The 24,871-nt window shown below is 37.7% G+C and overlaps 2 protein-coding genes across 4 annotated transcripts; both read left to right on the forward strand.

Annotated features, from left to right (window-relative positions):
* The first annotated feature begins 227 nt into the window (after nucleotides 1-227).
* LOC148720642 (uncharacterized) lies at nucleotides 228-5,102 on the forward strand. The gene is made up of 2 exons (XM_088737305.1): nucleotides 228-3,767; nucleotides 4,187-5,102. The coding sequence occupies exons 1-2, from the start codon at nucleotides 331-333 to the stop codon at nucleotides 4,218-4,220; spliced, it is 3,471 nt and encodes a 1,156-aa protein (XP_088593431.1). The 5' UTR covers nucleotides 228-330; the 3' UTR covers nucleotides 4,221-5,102.
* Nucleotides 5,103-6,105: 1,003 nt separating this feature from the next.
* LOC148720643 (DNA methyltransferase 1-associated protein 1-like) lies at nucleotides 6,106-24,190 on the forward strand. Of its 3 annotated transcripts, none has more exons than XM_088739610.1 (19): nucleotides 6,111-6,340; nucleotides 8,093-8,363; nucleotides 9,629-9,720; nucleotides 10,737-10,932; nucleotides 11,919-11,957; nucleotides 12,180-12,250; nucleotides 13,220-13,277; nucleotides 13,510-13,569; nucleotides 14,698-14,811; nucleotides 15,562-15,695; nucleotides 16,957-17,026; nucleotides 17,947-18,012; nucleotides 20,044-20,116; nucleotides 20,735-20,786; nucleotides 21,228-21,299; nucleotides 21,863-21,906; nucleotides 22,064-22,098; nucleotides 22,447-22,515; nucleotides 22,999-24,190. In XM_088739610.1, exons 3-19 carry the CDS (start codon nucleotides 9,680-9,682, stop codon nucleotides 23,062-23,064), a joined length of 1,260 nt encoding a protein of 419 aa, XP_088595736.1. In that variant the 5' UTR covers nucleotides 6,111-6,340; nucleotides 8,093-8,363; nucleotides 9,629-9,679; the 3' UTR covers nucleotides 23,065-24,190. The 3 variants fall into 3 exon arrangements, with proteins under 3 accessions (XP_088595734.1, XP_088595736.1, XP_088595735.1); XM_088739609.1 differs by having other exon boundaries at nucleotides 8,107-8,363; XM_088739608.1 differs by lacking the exon at nucleotides 8,093-8,363 and having other exon boundaries at nucleotides 6,106-6,340.
* Nucleotides 24,191-24,871: the final 681 nt, after the last annotated feature.

Raw genomic sequence — 24,871 nt, forward strand, 5'->3', positions numbered from 1 at the left:
ACAAACTACGGAAACCTAGGAAATGTGTTACTATCACTCTGTGAATATCAGAAGGCTAAAGAATATCACGAGAAAGCACTGGCCATCCAAATACAAATTGGTGACAAGGGAGGAGAAGCAACAAACTACGGAAACCTAGGAAATGTGGTACAATCACTCGGTGAATATCAGAAGGCCAAAGAATATTACAAGAAAGCACTTGCCATCAAAATGCAAATTGGTGACAAGAGAGGAGAAGCAACAAACTACGGAAACCTAGGAAAGGTGTTACGCTCACTCGGTGAATATCAGAGGGCTAAAGAATATCACGAGAAAGCACTTGCCATCCAAATGCAAATTGGTGACAAGGGAGGAGAAGCAACAAGCTACGGAAACCTAGGAAATGTGTTACGGTCGCTCGGTGAATATCAGAAGGCCAAAGATAATCACGAGAAAGCACTTGCCATCCAAATGCAAATTGGTAACAAGGGAGGAGAAGCAACAAGCTATGGAAACCTAGGAAATGTGTTACTATCACTCGGTGAATATCAGAAGGCTAAAGAATATTACGAGAAAGCACTTGCCATCCAAATGCAAATTGGTGACAAGGGAGGAGAAGCAAAAAACTACGGAAACCTAGGAAATGTGTTACTATCAGTTGGTGAATATCAGAAGGCTAAAGAATATCACGAGAAAGCACTTGCCATCCAAATACAAATTGGTGACAAGGGAGGAGAAGCAAGAAACTACGGAAACCTAGGAAATGTGTTACGATCACTTGGTGAATGTCAGAATGCTAAAGAGTATTACCAGAAAGCACTTGCCATCCAAATGCAAATTGGTGACCAGGGAGGAGAAGCAAAAAACTACGGAAACCTAGGAAATGTCTTACGATCACTTGGTGAATGTCAGAAGGCTAAAGAATATCACGAGAAAGCACTTGCCATCCAAATGCAAATTGGTGACAAGGGAGGAGAAGCAACAAACTACGGAAACCTCGGAAAGGTGTTACACTCACTCGGTGAATATCAGAGGGCTAAAGAATATCACGAGAAAGCACTTACCATCCATATGCAAATTGGTGACAAGGGAGGAGAAGCAAAAAACTACGGAAACCTAGGAAATGTGTTACTATCACTCTGTGAATATCAGAAGGCTAAAGAATATCAGGAGAAAGCACTTGCCATCCAAATGCAAATTGGTGACAAGAGAGGAGAAGCAACAAGCTACGGAAACCTGGGAAATGTGTTACACTCACTCGATGAATATCAGAAGGCTAAAGAATATTACGAGAAAGCACTTGCCATCCAAATGCAAATTGGTGACAAGGAAGGAGAAGCAATAAACTACGGAAACCTAGGAAATGTGTTACTATCACTCAGTGAATATCAGAAGGCTAAAGAATATCACGAGAAAGCACTTGCCATCCAAATGCAAATTGGTGACAAGGGAGGAGAAGGAACAAACTACAGAAACCTAGGAAATGTGTTATACTCACTCTGTGAATGTCAGAGGGCTAAAGAATATTACGAGAAAGCACTTGCAATCCAAATGCAAATTGGTGACCAGGGAGGAGAAGCAACAAACTACGGAAACCTCGGAAAGGTGTTACACTCACTCGGTGAATATCAGAAGGCTAAAGAATATCACGAGAAAGCACTTACCATCCAAATGCAAATTGGTGACAAGGGAGGAGAAGCAACAAACTACGGAAACCTAGGAAAGGTGTTACACTCACTCGGTGAATATCAGAAGGCTAAAGAATATCACGAGAAAGCACTTGCCATCCAAAAGCAAATTGTCTACAGGGGAGGAGAAGCAGCAACCTACGGAAACCTAGGAAATGTGTTACAATCACTCGGTGAATATCGGAAGGCTAAAGAATATTACGAGAAAGCATTCGCAATTAACATCAAAACTGGCGACAGGTTGGGACAAGTAACTTGTTACTTGGACTCGGGAAGGATTTCTTGCGAACGCACAAAAGAAGAGAATGGCGAGAAAGCACTTTTTATTGCCACAGAAATTGGTCACCGAAAAGGTCAAGCAGAAGCTTTTGGTCTCCTCGGTGATGTGTTCATTAGGAGGAATGATGATCAGAAGGCCATGGAATGTTACAAGAAACAACTTGCTATTAGCGGTGAAATTGGCCATAGAACTGAATTGGCACATAGCTACCTAAACCTAGCAAAAGTGTTTTTAATTCTTGGCGAATATGAAAGAGCCGACGAATACCTTGAGAGAGGCCGCGCGATAAACTGTGATATTGGAGAAATTGCGGTTGAGTTACAAACCCTATTCCTTTTTTCAATGTTGAGGTTCTCGCAATCAAAGTGGGAGGAAGCATCTTCGTATCTTTATCAGTACATGGATAAATTTGAAACACTGCGAAATTTTCAGCATGGAAACGAACAATGTCAACTGGGTATTTTAGAAAGGCACGGAATTATTCCCTACCAGGTGCTCAGTAAACTGCTATGTGCTGCTAGTTATCCTCAATATGCACTTTATGTCGAGGAGCTTCGACGGACTAGATGCCTAGCAGACTTGATGGCACGAAACCTTTCCGTTGAAAATCAGATCTCAGCTGATTCACAATCATGGTATGGGATGGAAGAGATCGTGAACAAAGAACGTGACTCTGCATTCTTGTATATTTCGTATAATGAACGAAGCGTTTCTCTTTGGGTTCTGAAAGCAAACGGTGACACTTTGTTCCGAGAATCCGAAGAAGTCGATGACAAAACTCTCATTGCTGAGAAGGCTTTTAATTTGAATACTTTTTTCAACAAAAGTATCCGCGGCTTTGGCTTTTTACCGAAACAGAAGTGCGAGGATCGGTCTTTGAACGAAATCCTGTCGATATTACCTGAAGATGAAAGCGAAGCAGATTTTAGAGGCGATGAAGCCAACGACACTGAAAGGATGCTTTCTGTATGTTCCAAACTGATCATCGCTCCAGTGGCCGAACTACTCACCGAGCCGGAAATCATCATTGTTCCCGAACGTAGCTTGTACCGAGTCCCATTTGCAGCCTTACGCGACCAACCAGGTGGAAAGTATTTATCAGAGACCTTCAGGCTCCGCATCGTCCCTTCTTTGACGACTCTGAAGCTTATCCAGGACTGCCCAGCGGACTACCACAATCATACTGGCGCACTGGTTGTGGGAAATCCCAAGGTGGGCAGGGCGCGTTACAGGGGAGAAATCCATCACTTTAAACCACTGGCCTGTGCGGAAAAGGAAGCAGAGATGATCGGACAACTGCTGGGTGTTCAGCCTTTGTTAGGAGAGCGTGCGACAAGAGAGGCGGTTCTTCAAGCAATGAGTTCAGTGAGTCTGATTCATATTGCTGCCCATGGTAATGCCGATAGAGGAGAGATTGCCCTTTCCCCTGGACCTTTCTCGAGCAAAATTCCAGATGAAGAAGACTACCTCTTGAGGATCGCTGATATCTCACAAGTTAAACTGCGAGCTAAACTGGTGGTGCTCAGCTGTTGCCACAGTGGACGTGGAGAAATCAAAGTCGAGGGAGTCATTGGAACCGCTCGCGCGTTCTTGGCATCTGGTGCACGTTCAGTGCTGGCAGCACTATGGGCCATTGAAGACGAAGCAACGGAGCAGTTCATGAATCGTTTCTACAGACACCTTGTTGACGGATTTAGTGCCAGTGAATGTCTTCACCAGGCCATGAAGTGGCTGAGGAACATCGGCTATACCAAAGTTTCCCAGTGGGCTCCGTTCATGCTGATTGGAGACAACGTGACATTTGACTTTAAGGAACAAAGGTGAGTTCTGTTCATTCATGAAATGATACAACCAACACTTTACTATTCACAGTAACTGTTTCCATTTTAAATGACCAGAATTAGTGTTTAGATGCGTATGTTGTTATCCTTGAAATGGTGAAAGAATCTTTCAGCCTTTTTGCAGGTGCAGTGACATAGAATGCTTTGAGGATTTCAGAAAGAGAGATATATCTTATGTGGGATACAAATTTTGAAAACACTACGAATATCAATTTACAGTTCGGATCCTCTGCTGACGGTTTAGTGACCCGATAAAACCGGGTCAGTCAGTCGCTATGGTAACGACGATGATGGTTATGAACATAGAAATGTTGTGATTGATGCTTGTTATATGCTTAATATTTTCTTTATTATTGATTGTTTTATTAATGATTTTTTGCATGTTTTTTTTTATTTAGAAAAGAAGAATCTGATCGTAAAGGACAAGAATGAAGCCTGCAAGAAAAAGTCAGAAAAGCCTTTAATTATTCTTGGAATTTGACATCTATGTGTGTACTGAATCTAATGAAGTACTATAAGACAATTTCCTTGCTTATAATCGACAACAAGAGTTTTTTTCTGAGTTTTTTAAATCGTGTTCGGCTCAAGATATGTACAAAGTATAAATGGTCTTTAAAAAAGGAAAACCGAGAGGAATTGGAACGTTTAATTCGGAATGTCCTCGCTTAAAAAAATTATAAACAGAAGTTGAACAACTCAGCCTTAAGTGGTTGCATAGTATAAGTTATGAAATTTGAGTGCTTGGTATTGTTTTACAAGGTAATAGAAACAAAAATTCTTTTTTATCAGAATTTTTTGCTGCTTGAAAATTTTTTGTTAAAAGTAGAAAAAAGAGAGAAAAAAAAAATAGAAAAAGAGGTTAGTTGTAGAGAGGTCGATCCCCAGTTGAAGTTTAAAAGGCTCGTGCACATATCGAGAAAGACAGAGAAGTTGGACGTTTCACTTCAAGTTTTAATTGGGGTCAATATTGCATTTTTTTAGTCAAGTTGGCAAGGCTCTTGCCTGAAATACTTTTGTTTAAAGTAAAAGGTTTTATTGGTCAAGTGGATAAAAATCTACTTTAAGTAGCCTCATACAGGCTCGTACAGATTGAGAAAAGACAGAAAAGTTTAATTTTTTCTCATTGAACTGATTTAAGGTGTAACTAGGGTCTCGAAAGTAAGAAACAGATACGATTCATATTTATCGTGAGTTATTTTCAGGAAAACTGTTCCATTGGATAATATTCTTGTATTGTACATAAGTATCATGGATGAAATGTTTAAACTGATTCGATTTTGTTCTTCAATTAAATTAAAGCAGAATTTAAAGACACTGAATTGTCTTTCCTCTTCACCCCATATATATTCGACTAACTCTATATTCCCCAGTCCCCTTTATACCTGATGGCGACGACTGCATGATCCCCCTGCGTTCACCTTGAAAACAATGCGGACCCCCACAAAATTTCTCCGCCCCACCCCCCGTCCCCGGTGATAATTAGGACTGGTCCTTAGCTGGATAAACGATATTTTCACTTCCTGTCTCGTTCAACCATTTTGAACGGATGATATTGTTTACATTGAGGCCTCCAGTTAAAAATGGCCTCTGGCTTCTTGCGGATTTTTTTTCGCTTTCATTCAGCTCTTTCTCAACACTCATTGTAACTGTAACTGTGGTCGCAGTATTTCACCTCTTTCCATCCATCCTGATCTCATTCAGACTCTGTGACGTCAGTTTCCCCGGCAGTTAGTTTACAAACCTATCCGTGACGCAAAATGTTCTCTGATTCAAATTAGGGATAATTAGCATAATATTGCTACGGTGATAAGAGATGGTCGATAATTGCGTCATATCACGCTATAATCACCTCGCGCAGGGTGATTATGGCAGGGGCGCTAAATTTCAAAATGGCAGCCTCGCGTTTTGTCAATGTTACTGAGGAAGGGATAAACGCAATAGAAGAACTAACAACTCTGAAGAGCTCAAAAGATGCTTTTAAGTTTGGGGTAACACTTTTTATAAAAAGAAAGACAGGAAGTTTTTACTGATTGGATTAAATAAACCTCTTAAATTCAAGAGGAAATTGGCGGCTCGTCTCTATTCGAGTAAACAGTGGCATTTGAAAGCACCGGAGCAATTATGATTAAACAAGTTTTCGCCTCAGGCTCATTTAATATTGTTGAATAATCCGCTCGACTTCGTCTCGGGGACTAATAAATTCAACAATTTCACTTCTCCCACGAGGGTTTTCAGAGGTTGCAAAAACCGTCCAAATCACGCTGTGAACTGGGGAGAATCTTCTAACACTGGTCGAGAGAAAATGGTAACTAGTTGAATGAACACGTTATGGCGGCCAACAGTTGTCAAAAACTGAGTTGTCAAAAACTAAGTTGTCAGTATCGAAGAAAGCTTAGAATTCTTTTTGTGACTTGTTAACTTATGTGTTTTGTACCCCTTGTGAGTAACGTCATCTTTGAATCGAAAATATGAGTGATATTCGAGATATTTTAGAATGGGATCAAGGGCTTGCTTCCGTGCCTACCAAAGAAGCTATCGTTGGGGGAAACAAGGTAAATTTGTACTTTATTTTGATATTTAAACGGGATTTCTTGCATTAATATATTGACGATACAGGTTATGTTTGCATTCACACCGTATGTGATTTAGCAAACTTTAAAATCATTTGTGAGATCGTTATTTAAGTTGGTAATAGACTTGAGGAGCGATGCTTATCGAGCTGGGAACTAAGAAACGCTTGTTTTTATTGATGTGTGGTATTTAGCGCCCTGAAAGAAGGGAAGTGATGTTTCACACAGATCGTCCCGAATTCTTGCTCTTGACACCCTGGGAGGGGGGGGGGGGGAAGGATCATGTACGATGTTCATGATCGTAAAGCCAAAGTACTGATGTGTGAGGTATCACAGAAGAGGAAAGTTATTGTTTTCATTCAAACTGAAACAACATACAAACTATTTGCACTATCTTTAAAAAGTATACTTTTACATTTTATTATAGCTTAATTAATGGGAAAGTACGGTCTAGAAAAAGTTGACTCAGATCGAAAGTTCCTTGCTTGAATTGTCCTAACTGGTTATTCATTTGAGCTAAAAGCATTTTAGTTGCGAACAATTACGTTCCAAAAATCGGCATTTTCAAATTGAAATCTGCCATCTTTGTTGTGATGTAGCAATAGTCAAACATGCTAAATTAAATCCCTTGCTGAAGTGGATGTAAACAAGGAAAACAGTGGCGATGGGGGCGCCACCTATTGACTTCTCGACTTGGATTTTAATCTAGCGAGAGGATGTAGTACAGCCATTTATGTTTCAAACGAAACATGGCTCATCTTCAGGGGAAGGAAATACTTCTGTTGGGGAGAAAGACAGAGAGAAAGTCAAGAACATGAATTTCAAGAAGAAACGTCGACCTGCTCAGTTGCTCACGTCTTGGAAATCCCGAGTGGTTCTCTTGCCGCAACTGTCCAGAGAAACCTTCAGAAAACGAGACTGTATCCTCCTAAGAATTATATTCACTAGGACACCGACTCAATTTGAAAGGCAAAGGGTTTTTTCTCAAACAAATCCTAGCTGTGGAGTGATAGTTACTTTGCTAAGGAAGACCGCAGTGCCCGCTACGGATTCATTTTACATTTGTTACCTTGGAATGAGACGAACTATTTTTGCAGTTACAGGAACCCAGCCTCGGTGTATAGACAGAACACAAGCCATTTGGAACTAAGATCAGCCCCAGTTGGCATATAACAAGCTAGAAATGCTAGACTTGAAGATCATTCTTCATATGCATTAACACAGACAAAATTGATTACAAACACTAAGTTGCCAAAATTAACGCTGACAAAAGGCAGAAGTTAATTGTTACGAGTTAAATTTTGTTTGTTTCAGCATTTACCTTTAATTTGCAAAGTTGTTTTTCATCTTTATTGCTTTTAATTAGCTTCAACTCAGTATTAAAAAACTTTTTCGTTATAAAATGTTTGAATTGTCGTGACTTGTGAGAGGTAGAACTTTGTTATTTTCAACGCACGCCGGAAAATCACCTCTGTCATACAGTGTTTACAATAGAAATTACCTTTCCATATAATTGAAGGTAAAATGAAACTTTTGATTTCTTGTGAAAGCATAAGCACTGCATAAATACATCAAGTAGTTGGTTGGAAGACAAATATTTTCATATTATTTTTATCGTGTCCAATCGATATGATATGGTGAAATATGGGTGCCTGCCTGACGAAGGATAATTTGTATTAGTTGCAAACATGTTTGTCTTGATAATTTGCTAGCAATGTATTAAATGTCATGTAGTTTTTTCTCTGCAGGACAATGTGACTGTTGGGGTAAAGAAAATTTACTCGATGGACTCATAACAGACTTAGGAAAGACAAGATATATTTGTACATCACTTGGAAAAGTGCATGATGTTAAAAATTGGCTTAGATCAAGGGTGCCTGGCAATGGAAAATTTACCACCACACAGTGTACCACCATTACGAGCTTCAATTTATTTGCTTACTACAAAATGGTTTGAAAAAACTCGTAGAATAAATAACTGAGACCTGCGTTGAATATTGAAAAGGTAAGCGTAGCTTTCAGTTTGAAGCAAAGGTCAACAAGGAAAACTTACATGCCTGTATATCTAGCTGGAAGTCTTCGTTCTGGCACTGAGTTCTGAGATTTTACAGGGTTTGGCAAGCTGTCGTTGCGGGTCATTTTTGCTGGCTAACTTTTCTTTAATATTTCACTTTCCAGTAGCTTGTAGAGGCTTACACCTTTTCCTTTTGAATTTTAGTATGTATTTTGACATTCAACAACACGACAGTTCACCTCATTTCAACTATTGGGAGTATTAGAAATTGTTTTCACAAAAGGTCAAACTAGTCAACAAGGACAAAGTGCCAAACTAAGTTTGACTATTGCTATGTCACAATGACGTAATATTCAAGATGGCGTTTTTCTAGCCACGAAAGTTGTAAAAATGGGCAACTTCAAAGCGCTCTTGTTGCTAATACAAAGCAAATTAGACAAAATGGCAGTTATTTTGGAACTCCTGAGGAAAAAGCCTTCTAATTGAGATAATTTTTCTAGACCGTACTTTCTCTTTAACACTTGTTTTGAAAATGCAATTTACTCTTCTAATTTTGACCTCTTAACCGAATGGCCGAGCCTATTCTTTCATGCCCTGACGTTTAACAAGATAAGTTTTTGCAACACAGCTTTTAATCATCATCTTTTGTTTTCCTTACAACGTGATCTCCACATACATTTATTGAACTGAAAAATGGTGTCTGGAATTCCTAAGTACTTTCTTTTTTGGAGTAGGTGTCTACACTGAAAAGAACTAGGTAGAAGTAGAATAAATGTTTAAAAGATAAGAAAGTGTTGACATAGAAATCACAGACATGTATTTTTAGTTCAATTTGTGTATGTCTTGTTTCAACAAAAAACTAAAGATTGCTGAGTCAAAAGTTGCTATTTTAGTTTCAATGATGATGATAATCTCCTTCATGTGATACCTGAGGGTACAACTGGAGGCTGATTTGGTGAATTTTGGACAATTTTGAGAATAAAACATCTCATAACAGATTTGTTGCAGTGACTTTAAATTTTCACATAATTTGTACTCAAAGTTCACAAAGTAACCAGGTGGACAATCAGACTTGGTTTGATGCTACTCTAGTTAAAGATTTAATGAATTGTAACTTCTTGGTTACATTGAATTTCATAAAATCTTTAAACAGAGTAGCATTAAACCATGTCTGATATTTTGTACTTATTGACTGAATGTTTAATATTTTAAGATTAGTGTGGTGTTTTCTTCTTTGTATTTTCTGAATGATGTAGCCAAGAAAACTCAGAAGAACTGGGGAACAAAGTCTCAAACGTCCTGAGGGAATGCATCGTGAACTCTATGCCTTGCTATACAGTGACAGCAGGTCAGTTGAAAATTTCTTAGTGAAGCACAGTGTTGACTCCTAGCTTAGGAATTAGAAAGGCATTGGAGGGCATCCCTCTGAAATGCACAGTAATTAGAAATTGCCATAATTATTATTTTTAAACCTTGCCATATTTTTTAACCTTTTGTTTACTTTTCATTAAAATGTAACCTTCCCTGCTATAACTCGGTTTTCAAGTGTTACTTACTAGGTACAATTTGTAAGTCAGATTATTTACAGTCATTTTATGGTAGGTGGAATAAAACAGTTTTTGTTACTTAATCTAGACTATTCAACACTCTTACTTCTGTTCATGTGTGCAAAGCCAAACAAGCTCTTACATCATCTTTTGGAAACAACACCTCATGAAGATAATTGTTCTGATAAATTATGCAAACATAAAGCTTGTTGGCTACTGCTAATGATATGTAAAAATTAGCAAAAGTTGTCTTTTTTCTGGTCATGGCTTGCTTCAAGCAATTCCAAAAAGCAATGCAAAGTAGTTTCTAATAGAGTTACAATTTAGCTTTTGCAATCATTACGGTGGCCAATTTACCATTTCAACTTTGTTGATATATCCAAATTATATTGAATTACAATTTAGTCTATGACAGTGAAGAGGATTTTAAAGTTTAAAAGCAGTTAAATGGTTGGGAATGTCTGTTTGTGGGGGGGGGGGGCATCTTTCAAAATACAACAGCTCTCTTGAATGCTGTTCATGATCTTTGAGGTAGTGGTAAATTTGGCATTCAAGGTTTGTCACTGGACTTTTTCAAGTGGAAACTTAGTTCAGATTTCAGTGTAATGGTTACCCAGTTATTGAACAAGAAGTTTTGATGTGTGAAATTGTTGTGTGTGTACATGTGCAATATGTGATCACATTTTCAACAGGGATGTGACACACATATAAACTTGTAATGTGCAGGTGTTGGCCATGTTCTCCTTTTTCCCCAATTGGCATTCAACTGTTTGTCTGTTCTGTTGCTAATCCCATACTTTGATTTGTAATCATTCAGAGACTCTCCACCACTGGCTTCATCAGACACATCTCATGGCTATAAACAGATGAAAGCCAAGTTAGGACGCAGGCACGTGAGGCCATGGAAGTGGATGCCTTTTACCAACCCTGCTCGCACAGACGGAGCAGTGCTTTACCACTGGAGGAGGGTAGCAGATGAGGGAAAAGAGTATCCATTTGCCAGGTTTGATAAGGTAAAGTTTTTCCTATCTGAATTGTCTCTGATCAGGCAGGAATTAAGGTTGCAAGACTAGTGCACTTTCTGAAAATGTGTTTTTTTTTTCTTGCGATTTTTGTTCAGATGAGATCGTATATGCAGAGCTTGACACTAATGGTAGCCAACTAGCCACAGAAGTTCAGTTTTGGCTGGTGGGTTTTGATTTCCACAAGCCAGTTTGGCTAGTAAATAAACTGAAATTGTCTCAACATCTAAGTTGTCGCTAGCCACTTAGCTAATAAGTTGAAAAGTTAATGTTGAGCTCTGTATATGTATGATAAAGAGATATGTATGTGGTCAAAAGGATTTTTTTCTGTTTGTTACTAACATTCTAAATTATTTATACCTGTACTCGAATTTTTATAGCTTTCCATTGAAGATATGTACATTGATTATTACCCATCGATATTCACATTGTACATACTGTATATGAGTAGTGTCAGATACAAGACTAGTTATTTATAGAGGATATCTTTTAATAATAATAATAATAATAATAATATAGATCAATTTCTATAGGGCATTTCCATGTAAATGCTCTAATGCGCTTTACAACACTGTGTGGGGGACTTTTCCAGACTGCCGGCGGCAGTTTACAATTAATAAAGGAGAAATTTTTACAGATGCCCCCTCCCTCCCTTCCCAGTAAACAGGCCAGACCACATCACAGTAATCTCGTGATGTGGGTTCTTTAACGTCCCTTGCCGAAATTAACTAATTGATAGGTGCAGGAGACGGGACCTCCGGCTTTACGTCCTATCCGAGAAGAGGAAGCAATGTGAGTGAAGCGTCTTGCTTAAGGACACAACGTCAAGCCCCAGCCAGGACTTGAACCCAGGCCATCTGACCTAGAGTCCAGCGCACTGACCACTGGACTACTCACGCCTCAGCTCTTTAGAGGAAATTAAATATTAATTTCCTCTAAATTTAATATTTAATTTTTGTATTTGTCAAAATGTGCAGAAGGTGAATGTTCCTAGCTATGCAGATGAAGAGTACCAGGTAAGCTCTGTCAAAATTTTGAACGAGAAGTTGAAATTGGTTTGAAATGAACCATCTCCTTTTTACTCAGTGGATATTGTGAAACATGTTATGGTGTGTGGAGTTCAAAATGAAAATTTTATGACATTAATGCGGCTCTAGGAGTCAGGGGAGAGCTTGCATCTTATAAAAATACAAGATTCAAATGTAGATTACTATTGTTTGTTTTCTTTATTTGTACAGTTGTACCTTCATGATGGTCCTCCTTCTACGTGGACGCGGGATGAAACTGATCACCTGTTTGACCTGTGCAGGTAAATGAGGGATTTGAACCCACCTCCAGAATTGAGTTTTAGGGTAATACAAATTTCAGACAGTGCTTCATTTTAACCTCAGGGATGAGTTTTGCTACAGTAACTCTAAATATACAACTTTAGGTTCCCAGTGTTTGTTCCAATTAAACTACTTTTGGTAGGATCTGGCCAATCTGGGATGGGTTACCTGTACGGCACATTGCTTCAGTTGCTCCTGACAGAACTTAATGTAATTAATTACATTGAGTACAATAAGTATTATTATGTTTTGAATTTTATTGGTTGTCACCTGTGATACTGTATAATTTGGAGGGTAGGCATGTTAATGATATCACCATAAAATTTTGCTTTTTTTTTTGCCATATAAATTTTTGCATTTTGCTTTTTTATCATGTAAATCAAAGAGATATTTCAGTTTGTTGTGTGTTTGTAACAGTTACTGTCAGTAATAGAATCATGTAGATTGCAAAAGATGTCAGAATATTTAACAGTTATTCGCCAAAGGCGAGGTGAATATCGTCGCATAATCCCTGAGACGAAGTCAAGGGGATTATTCGACAATATTCACCGAACCTGAGGCGAATAATTGTTTTCGTATAATTTCAGAGTTGTCAACAACAGAGAAATGTCTAAAATCGTAACATTTTAGTTACATTTATTAACATTTTATTTTAACATTTTTATATAAACCGCACGGAGCAGTTTATATAGTGTCATATAGGGAACCGCTCGACCAATCAGATTGCTGGAAACTCTTTGCTCAGCTCTGAAATTATACTAAAGTAAGATAATCAGTGCATGACACACACACCTGCTCCTTGTCTGCCACTGTTTTTGTTCTTATCGCATTTCAACATTATGACATCATGTGTGATCGGTTACTGAATGGAGCACAACAACACAGAGCCTGTTTTAGGAAATAGTACATACCATATTTATTTAATTTAATGCTTATGATTTTTTTTGCAGGTGGTTTGATCTGCGATTTATAACAATTCATGACAGGTTTGACAGAGAAAAGTATCAGGTAATCAGAAGATATCCCATAATATTTAATGAATGCTTCTGGTCAATCATGGATCACGGGTTCACAAGTATCCTGTGCAGTTGGGTTTTTATTTATTTATTTTTAAAAAGTACACATTTTTTTTTTTTTGTCGTTTGGTTTCTCATCTCATGAATAATGTAAATAATAATTACTGAACACCTTATAATTATGAGCACCACTCTAAGTTAATGAATTATCTGTGTTGTTGCAGGCACGAACCATTGAAGAGTTAAAGGATCGCTATTACAGCTGTGTTACAAAGTTACTCAAGGTATGTTCAATAGCTGCCTGTAAGAAAGGTTGTATGCTTAGCTTCTGTTTCGTCAGTAACATTCTACAATCCACCTTAATTCTCTCCACTTCACAGTAATCTTCATTAGGTTTACAAGGTTGACACATAGGTCTACACTGGTCAACTTGTACCCTAACATCAGTATGCATATTCTCCATACTGTACTCTATACATTTCCTATTATTTTCTTTACTCTTGTGACCTTAATGTGTGATTCATGGGTGATATTGTGAGGAGAATTTGGATTGTAGTCAGTCTCAAGTGTTAAAGTGTTAAAGTGATTATAGTGATTGTTATATCATGTCTAAGAACTCCCTAATCTATCAAAGGCATTTAAGCCTGCCTTTGATAGATTACTGCAAATGTCAAATGAGTGACTTCCAAAGGTTTTCTTCTGAAACTGACAAAAACCCTCTTAAACATTCACTAGTGACTAGGGATTGTTATAGACTGACGTATAAGAACTGGCTAATAATTTGATCCTGCCTTTGATAGACTTCTGCAAAATAATTAATGTCAAATGAGTGACTTCCAAAGGTTATTTTCTGAAACTGAGTAAAACCCTCTTAATCATTTTACTCCTGAGAATGACTGGTTTCTTATTTCTCCTTTGAGTGTCATCTTTGAAATAAGTTTTAAGGTTGTTTCTCACAAAATGATCCCTACATGTAATTTAAGAAGCTCTTGATGGAAATGTAGAGAAATCGTTGTGGGGAATATGAATCAGGGCTTGACACTAATAGTAGCCAACTAGCTACAGACTAGTAGAAATTCAGTTTTGGCGAGTGGTTTTTGATTTTCACCAGCCAGTTTGGCTAGTAAATAAACTGAAGTTGTTGTTACGTACATCTAAGTTGTCACTAGCCACTAGGCTCAGAAGTAAGTTGAAAAGTTAGTGTCAAGCCTTGTGAATACTTTTGTTAGATGTAAGGTTGTAAAAGGTGGGTATAAATTGAAATCGCATTGAATAATAATAAGTAATGACATTGGACAACACTTATCAATAGAATACGATGGAGCTTGTTCATGGTACAAAGAAACTCCTTTTTTTTGTCTTTTAACAATGGTAGAAAAGAGGAGAAATGTGAGCTCACTTGTTTTCCACAGGCCAGAGCTCCTCCAGGACAAGTGCCACAGAACTTGCCAGCACCTTATGACAGCCAGCATGAAACAGAGAGAAAGAAACAGCTTTTGAAGTTGTTTAACCGCACACAAGAACAGGTACTGTACAGGTCTTTGCCATAATTTTTATAAACTTTGGTACACTCAGGAATTACTGAGCTTCGCCTAACAACTTTAAAACCAAAGCAGTTGAAATCGGATGAAAAAAGGATAGCATACAAGCACCTGCGTTTTTTTTAATCATAGAACTGAGAAGTGTTTCTTATTCCTTTGACACCCTAGATTGACTAGAATCCAAATTCTCCTTACAATATCACCCCTGAATGACACATTGAGGTCACGAGAATAAAGGAAATGATCACCAGATAAAGAAGCCATCTTGTTAAGATCCGAACACAGATTTTCGGTACTGTAGAAGAATTTTCCCGCCCCCTCCCCATGCTCCGGCCTTCTCTTCAAGCTAATACGTTGCCTTTATATATATATATTTGGCTCTTTGCCGATATTTAACCCCACCTTTGCTTAAGAGAATGCTTGATGTTTATTATATCAATGTTCTTGATGTTGGGTGAAATAAAAGTGTCACTTTTGCGGTCAATAATTTATCCCACATTAACAGGGCTGGTATTATTCTTATCTCCCGTCCATCTTGTTAGCAAACTAGCGCGACGTCACGCAGAGCTTCGGTCCTGTTTTAGTAGAGACACATGGGTTTCGTGATAAAATTGTCTTTGTCAGCACTTAAGGAAATGTATAGAAAACAGTATGGAGAATATGCATCCTGAGTAAGGGTGTTAAGGGCTACTGAAGACATGTGTTATAATTATCTCCTGAATTTAATCTTTTTAGGTGCAAGAGGAAGAAATGCTTGTGGCAGAATTAAGAAAAATTGAAATGCGCAAGAAAGAGAGGGAAAAGAAACAGCAGGATTTACAGAAACTCATCACAGCTGCTGAGAATCAAGCAGACTCGTACAGATTGAAGTAAGTGCTCACTATTGCTTGTACTTTTGCTTTGCAAACCATACTATTTCCCTGCTGTTCCTCATCGTTTGGAAGGTGGCTGAACCTACATTGTAGTTTTGGAGTATTTTTGTTCTTTTTCCTTGGACAACTTTTGTTTTCTCACTTAGCAATGAGAACATTCTTTTCGCTAGAAAATGAAACTTCTAAAGATTGATCAATAATTATGTCACTAAACATATGGTAGAACCTCTCTTTCACTTAGGCTGGCATGAAATACAGTAGAACCCGTCAAAACCGGATGCCCCTGGGACTGGAGGAAATGTCCGGTTTAGACGGGTGTCCGGTGTACTGAGGTTTTACCCATAAGGCAATTTTAGGCAGCATAATGTACTGTCTGACTGTAAGTAACAGTACATGGTACACGAGCAATATTGTAGCACATCAGTAAAGGAACTAACAACATAGATTACAAGGAAGCTTTTCAAGGTCATTTTATTTAATCTACAAAAAAATTCAGTGTTACACACAGGGTAATATGATCATGGCTTTTAATTCATTTGTACACTTTTTTCTTCTTCAAACTATCACCTACAGTTGATTTACGAATCCCAAATTTACCACTTAGAGCCTTCAGTGTTGGTTTAGGAACTGATTCCTCGCATTTGATCAACTCAATTCTCTCCTCAAAAGATAACTTGATTCTTTGGCGTTTTGCTGGTCTCTCAAACATAGTGATGTTTGCTCCTTGGTTTGTTTTCGCAAGTAATTTCACCTGCAACATGACAGTTTCTTAACCTGACCCCTATTGTTGTCTTTCATTCAACCCAACAACAGCGGCATGATTGTTGACTTTAGATTCAGTACTGGTAGAACAATTAATAATTAGCTGATGCCCGTTTCTCACTTCTGATTTGGATTTCACAGCTGCATGATTACGATTTTAATTTTAATCACATTTTAAAATGTGTGTGATTTTGTCAGCAGCTTCAAACTTTCACATCCAGTTTAACAAGGTCATAAATTATTCTTTATCAGTAATTTGTGATTACGGACTAAAAATAGTGTCTGGTTTCCGGAAGTGAGGCGTTCCGGTTTAGTGAGGTTAAAAATAGAGAAAATGTATGACAGAGATTTTGGGGCCGAAAAAAAGGTCCGGTTTAGAGAGGATTCCAGTTTAATGAGGGTCCAGTTTAGAGGGGTTCCACTGTAGTTGGCAATGTGCAGATTTTCAAGGTATAATGTGATTAATTTAACTTCTTGTTATTCTGTTTATTAACAGAAGAGACAAGAAACAAGTTAAAAAGAAGCAAACTAAGAAGAAGGGGGAACAAGGAGACAAACCAGTCAAGGTAAACATATAAATAAAAGGATTTAAACAGTGGACTGTTTTTGCAATGTGTTCCTGTAAAATGTACCATATGTACGTGGAATTTTTCAATTTACTTGTTGACCATTGAAACCCATCCTCTTTCTCTCTTCGTTCTTTATTCTCTGGTGAGTATTTTTCTATTTTGTGTATGTGTAATTTGTTTTTGTTTTGGTGATCATTTAAGAGTGCCCTCAATATTTAGTGCATATTTCTGGACATACAGCTGTTGTAAGGTAGCTCAATTCAGAGCTTCCCTTGAGTTTGGCATAGCAGAGGGAGTCGGGGCTTGAAATTGTGCTTGTATTGGGCACATTTGCAAATAAAGATTTCGCTTATGCGACTTAAATTTCTCCATTGGTAGCGATTTTGTGACTGTTTTACAGCCTAGCTTATAAATAAATTATATTTAACAGCCTTGTGTCTTACTTATTACTGGTTGCTGTAGTTTTATCTGAAAAATCCTGTGAAATTTAAGTTAAATTTTGCATAACTTATCATTGATTTCTTGCTGAGAAATGTATCGCAGGCACACTTTTTCAGAAACTACGTCATGCAACGCTCATGAAATTTTTAGGAAATCTTCGTTTCTAATTTCTGCTTCCGGTACTTTTCTGACTAAAATTTTCGAACTTAGGACTAAATTCTAGGAATTACTCACAAATTGCAATCTAGAATTTTTTTTTAATTTTGAGCCCTGGGGCCCAATTGCAGTAAAAACCTGTTAAAAGCCAGTTACAGTCTAACGTTGATTATCCAGAACTCGATCTAAGAATGTTTATATTGATTCATATTTTCAATTACCAGACCCTTGATTGTCCAGACTGTTAGGCCCAGTCCCTACGAGTCTAGATAATTGAGGTTTTACTGTATTCCACACGTACCATTTGTTAATTTTCCTAGGCTGAACCATCAGGAGTCAAGTTTCCAGAGAGTAAAGGAGCTGGTGTGTATCTGCGCAGTACAAGGGTAAGATTGACAAATCTATCATCAGTCAACTGAGTTAAAAGGGGAGTAATAGCCTTAAGTACATTTGAAAAGTTTAACCCATTAACCCCCTAAGAGTGATTAGCATCTAATTTCTCCTTACAATGTAACCCCTGAATCACACATTAAGGTTAGGGGAATGAAGGAAATGATCACCAACTAATTAGAAACTATAGAATTCACAATCCTTTAACTACTAGAAGCTGATTAGGATGTAACTTCTCCCTGACATATCCATTATCCAGTGGACAGGTAATAAGAATACTCAAATTAACATGTATCAGGTAGAAGTTGTTATCTTCTCATACAGTAACACCATGTTCTTGTAACTAAGTTATAAGGAAATTTACAGCAGGGAGAGGGTAGAATTAACAATCATATCTTGGGAATTAAAGGAGCACTCTGACTAAACCGCCCTATAATTTGAAAACGCGAAAAATTCAGTTATTTGATTATAATATGAATTTTTAGTGATTAATAAGGCCTTTTCAATAATAATTTTAGTTGAAAGTCAATTCTAGGGCAAGAAATTACGATTTGAAAACCGTTCCGCCATTAATTTTCATAATCACGGCCACCTTATCTTGTGAAGTAGATTACTCCCAATTTGTGACGTAGATTACTCAACACACTTTTAAATTTATTCGGAAACCTCGTGAAATTTAATGAAATAGTCTTGGTCTTAGTGTTATAAAAAGCAATATATATGATCAAAATACTGGTTTTGAAAATTAGCCACGATCACGGCACATAAAATGAGTAATCTACGTAACAGTCCCTCCCATTGTGACGTAGATTACTCAACACACTTTTATATTTATACAGAAACCTTGTGAAATTTAGTGAAATAGTCTTAGTCTTAGTGTTATAAAAAGCAATATATATGATCAAAATAATGTTTTTGAAAATTGGCCACAAGCACGGCGTGTCAAATGAGTAATCTCTAAACTCGCGCCAGTCTTCTTGAGCCTGCGAAGTGATTACAAAAATTAATGGTGGAACGGTTTTCAAATCATAATTTCTCGCCCTAGAATTGACTTTCAGCTAAAATTATTATTGAAAAGGCTTTATTAATCACTAAAAATTCATATTATAATCAAATAACTGAATTTTTTGGTTTTTCAAATTATAGGGCGGTTTAATCAGAGTGGTACTTTAAAGGGTTTAACAAATTCTTCTTGTCAGCTACTAACTAAAGGAAATTTATAGAGAACAGTATGGAGAATATACATACTAATGTTAGAGTGTAAAGGGATAAAGCTGCTGCAACACGTTGAGGTTTATGTGACTGCAGTGGTCTGCCTTCTCTTCTGCTCACTAAAAGTATTTTGATGTTAACAATGCTCAACTGATAAATTGTAACCAGTCTTATAATTTGGTTTTATCAAATGAATTGATAAATTGAATTGGCAACAGTAGAAAATATCTAATGCTGAATGTTTCTAGTGTTGGCCATTCATCATTCTATTTCACGGAGGACTAATGCACAAAACTTCCGCCTGAAAGACTCTTCACCGTGGCCAATTGACATTATCAACTCGTCAAATTATCCCATTATAGTGTAGAGAATATACATACTGATATTAGAGTGTAAAGGGGTGAAGCAGATGCAACACATTGAAATATATGTGACTGCAGTGGTTTGCCTTCTCTTTTGATCGCTAAAAGTATTTTAATGGTAACAATGCTCAACTGATAAATTTTAACCAGATAATTTAGTTTAATCGAATTATTTGTTAAATTGAATTGGCAACAGTAGAAAATATCTAAGGCCAAATGTTTCTAGTGTTGGCCGTTCATCATTCTATTTGAAGGAGGACTAATGCACAAAACCTCAGCCTGAAAGACTCTTCACTGTGGCCAATTGACATTTATCAACTCAGTCAAATTATACCAATATATCCCCCAACCCCCCCCTCCCCTCTGATGTAGCATCAGAGCTTCATTAGAAATTTACTCCCTAGATATATTTTACGTCCTGTCACTTTTTTATTTCTTGACAATGCTCGCTAGATGAAGATGCCAGGATCAGTTGGAATGAAGAAAGCTAAGGCAGTTGAACAACTCCTGGAAGAGTTGGGAGTTGGTGGGTGAAACAAAAATATTGATTTGTTATTGTTTACAAATTTATGTTCTCCACTGCTGAAGTTATCATGTGCAGTGATTCGTAAAATTTGATTTTAATCATTTTTCTCATTATTTAGGGGCAAATGTATCTTTTTCCTATTATTTAATTTGAAAAGGAAACAACGATCATGTGAAAACTGATGTTCCTTTTTTTACGGGGGGGGTTGGGGGCATTTCTCCAATTACATAGTTCAACTGCGTTCATTCAAGTATATTTGTTGCCTTGGCCAAGCTAATGAGCTAAAAACTGCAAAGGTTTTAAAAGCGAAATCCTAAGTCAGCCATCCATTGCCAAATTATGTATTTAGAACACTGGGTGATACTCAATTTGAAACAAATTGCCTTATTGTTTCTTGTTCTGGTTAGGTAGATTCATAAGCATTATTGATGTTTCTCCAATTTATTATGAATTTTATTCTTTATCAGATTAGCCATCAGTCGCCAAATTATTTAGAAAGATGGGTGATATTCAATTTGAAACAAATTGTCTTTAGTTATTGTTTCTTGTTCTGGTTGGGCAGCTTAAGCAGCATTACTAATGTTTCACAGATTTAATTGGAATTTTATTCTTTGTCAGATCTTATGCCGATGCCAACTGAACACATCAGCCACCAATTTAATGAACTGAGGTAAACCGCGAACACGAAGTTCTATTATCTTTTTGCTACAATTAACATTTGGAGTCATTTACTTTGCTGATATTCTGAAATTTATCCTGATCTTCAAAAAGCCGCCTTACAGGACTTTCTGAAGATGGCCCCCTTGGACTGATATTAATTGCAGTGCAGTCAATTTTTAGCGATGAAAGACTTGTGATTCTCAGTGCTCGACATAAGCGGTAGCCAAATAGCCACAGACTCGTAGAAATTTAGTTTTGGATAGTGGTTTTCAATTTCCACTGGCCAGTTTGGCTAGTAAACAAACTGAAATTGTTGTAGCATCTAATTTGTCACTAGCCACTTGGCTAGTAAGTTAAAAAGTTAGTGTCGAGCCCTGATTCTTATGATAAACTGTACATTGTTTTATTATGATTGATGATCATTAGTATTTATTGAGTTTTATCTGAACAGGAATGAGATGATTCTGCTGTATGATTTGAAGCAAGCAGCTGGGAACTGTGAATTTGAAATCCAATCTTTGAAGTAAGTGTTAACTCTAATGACGTTTGGAGCCATAGCCTTCGTCAGAGCGAATGACGAAGGACTGACGCTCGAAACGTCAGCTTTACCGACTCTTCACAACGACCAACGGACGTCATCAACACAGTTATTAACGCCATATGTTCTTGTAATACCGCCATTGACGCAGCACCATAGTTTCTTTAGAAACCAGTACCCCTTTAACTATACTGAGCTTGTTAAATGAACATTTCTACACGAATCGTCTTCATTGAAGTAAACATTCATACCCGCAAAACACTTTTGAAACAGAACGGGATTGCTTTCCCTAGGTGAAATTCTATCTAGTTATAATTAAGTGATCCACTTTAGATTCAGTGGATTAAATACCTGTACAGTGTACATCTCAGTTGAAGAAAAATGTGTAAGGATTTCTTGTGCACGGTGTAAACCACTTGTACTGGTCTTACTTAAGCTCATTTCAAATTTAATTTCATAAATGTAAACTGTGCAGAAAAAACCCTTTCACACTTTCCTTTTTATGTTGTCAGAACATGTCATTTTAACTGCCTATTCTTTTATGATAGACATCGCCTGGAAGCATTGGGAAAAGACATATCTACCATAAACGGTATTTAGGAAGTTGTCTTACATGCAGTTGTTCTGCACTTATTCTTGATTATAATGTTGCTATTGCTGTCATCTATTGCTTTATCCTGCATTGTTTTTAAAAGAGATCGTAGCTTGTATGTAACACGGTTTTTATTGTGAATTTTTATTTTTGTTAGTTCCTGTGGAAGCCGTCACTGCTGTTCCCAAAGTGGTTGGTATTCCTTTCCGAGATCTCGTTTACTTTTCTGTGACAAACATGTGAAATATTCTTCAACCATCAGCACAAAATATGCTTTTATTTCCAGTTTATCATATCGACCTTATTCGATGATGTAAAGTATAATACGTTGAGATATCTTATGAGTTGCGTTGTCTTTGTCCAAGCGCCGTTAGGGTAAGGAAAAATACGAGGAATGAAAAAAATGTGTATTAAATGTTAAACCATCGAATAAGGGATATATTATTCCACTATTATTTAACCTTTTAATAATTTAGCATCTTCTTACTGTCTTACCAGAGCATCGTTTCGATCGTGTAATACTTTTTTCCTTTTTTTCAGCAAATTGCAGCTGCTTCCTCGACACCTCTGATAGATGCCGTCACCCCTTCACCGGGAACTCCCAACGCTGTGAGTATGGATTACGAAATATGTTGCAGCAAATTTCGGACAAGTAGGGCCTCAAATTTCACCCTGTTTCCTCTTTTTCTCTGGCTTCAATTGTGGATGAACCGATGGATTCGCAGCCGGTTCAGACGTTCAATTACTAAAACGGAGCGAAATATTAAACTGCATGATAGTCGTGGTGGAGTAAAATAAGCGCGGGAGTTTAGGTCGGGTCGCGCCTCATTAGGGCGACATGACTTGGGTTTCGGGCGTTACGACTTAAAAATGTCGAGCGACATGACTCTGGTTTCGGGCGACATGACCTCAAGTAAGATGACTTTCAGGCGACTTGACGGGTGACCGTTTTAAAATGTGCTCGTTTGTAGCTCTTTTTCGATGTCGGAATAGGAAGAAACTGCAGTTGTTCCATCGAACTTGCACGTACCAGAATTAAGATATTTTTAGTAAGTTCAATTTAATTTGTTGCATCTCTGGTTCTCCAAACAGAGGAAAAGAAGAACGGCTGCGGCGTTTTTGGACCAAAATCCGTTGAAGAAAAACAAAAGACTCTAGGAGCAAAAACACTGCGAGGACCTTTCAGTGTTTGTCAGATACGGGATACACGTGGGGATATCATGAATATTAGATTTGCATCACGCATTCAGCTTGTAAATAAAAAAAAAAGAGGTTAACAAACTCCTTTCGAGTGAAATCTTTTCGCTGCAGTCTTTCTCGAGTGATATTTCTATTGCCATGTACAAGATGAATTTTAAGAAACTGAGTAGACGTTCAGTAAGAGTACTATAGTTGTTCTAATAGTTGTTCGCAATTGTACAACTTTTTCCCTGCAATTTTACGGGAGGATGGCACCCGGGATGAATTTCTTGGGATCCAATCTTTTCTGGACGCAAGAACCCTTAAGGTTTTCCTTAGCATGATGCATATTTTCTTCTCCCGACCCAACAACTCAAAGCTCAACTTGTAAATGCAAATCTACAATTTAGCGAATTAAATCCGTGTTTAACCTACCCAGCTATGCCCATCCATTCTTTTTGATGTTTGATGTGAACATTTTGAAGCTACCAAAGCGATATGTTGCAGCTCATTTTATTAGCAGTCGGCTGGTGGTGAAATTATGGTGCAAATTAAGTTTTTTAAGAGGTGTTCAGGCTTTTCTTTTGAGGAAACCCTTCTCATCTGTGGTATTAAACTGATGAATTCTCCCCAGTCTGTTAACACAGAATCCTCTTCGCCATCTTAATGACTGCCGTCCGAAGCTCTCGGACACGCCAACAGTATAAAAATGGGTTGATGGCCGAATTAACAAATGCCACTGTATCAGTGAAGCTCCATGCAATTGTCCAGTGGCTTATGTAGAGAGTTAAAATTGTCATAGCAACAAAAAGCGGTATGTAACGGACGACTATCACAATAAAATACATAAGAGTATTTTTGGCGCTCTTCGAATTTTTGTCCCATGTGTTCCCAGTGGGTGATCTCGGGTAAAATTCCCTACGGGAACAGGGCTAAAAATTGACGGTCGCACGGTCGCCAGTGGCGAGTTAAAACTGACTAGGGCGACCAAAAGTTTAAGTTTGATCGCCCGATGGGCGACTACATGTACAATCTCGAAAAGCTGTAATGCAATGTAAATTATGAGAAGTACAAAGTTAAAAATAAAACCCAATATGTAGTTTAATCGGACTACCTTTCTCTTCGTTTTTTGCCTGGACTCTAACATCGTCCATTTTAGTAAATTTTTAGTTTTGAAGTGGAAATTCCGAGCCGTTTTCACCCGGGTGTTTTCACGAGCGATCCACATTCAAGGCGCCATTTTGGAATTGCCACGTGACTCTCCCCCAGACTTCCGTGCGGGATGGTTTCGAAACACATGTTTTCGCTTTTCGAACATACTTTTCGCCTAGATGTGAAAACACAGTAACCACAGTCACTGCATGCAAGAAATTATGTCTTTAAAAAACGAGTCTTCTACAGTGTTTTATAACAAGTGCAAATAAATTGTTAAAGTTACTTTATTGCAGTTTACTTTATTTACTTTAAAAAACAAAAACATCCAACACATCTTATCATGAATGGCTGGAATGGCATTACTGGGAGGTGGGGGGAGCAATTCCTTTTTGTGTTGTTAGTTAACGCTCCGTTAAAGGCCATAGGGCATTTATTCGAGTGTTTCATTTTAAACAAAAGGAAATCCTGGGCTACTTCTTTTTGGGATGGGCGACTAAGAATTCAAGTTAACTGGCCCAACTGGCCACCAAGCACTGGAGTTAATTTTTAGCCCTGCGGGAATTTGTTGAGTGCGAATTTATAACCGATGGTGACAAATGATTAGATAAATCCTTATGCAAGAAACTATAGA

Source organism: Stylophora pistillata, chromosome 11, assembly GCF_964205215.1.
Source record: "Stylophora pistillata chromosome 11, jaStyPist1.2, whole genome shotgun sequence".
NCBI lineage: Eukaryota > Metazoa > Cnidaria > Anthozoa > Scleractinia > Pocilloporidae > Stylophora > Stylophora pistillata.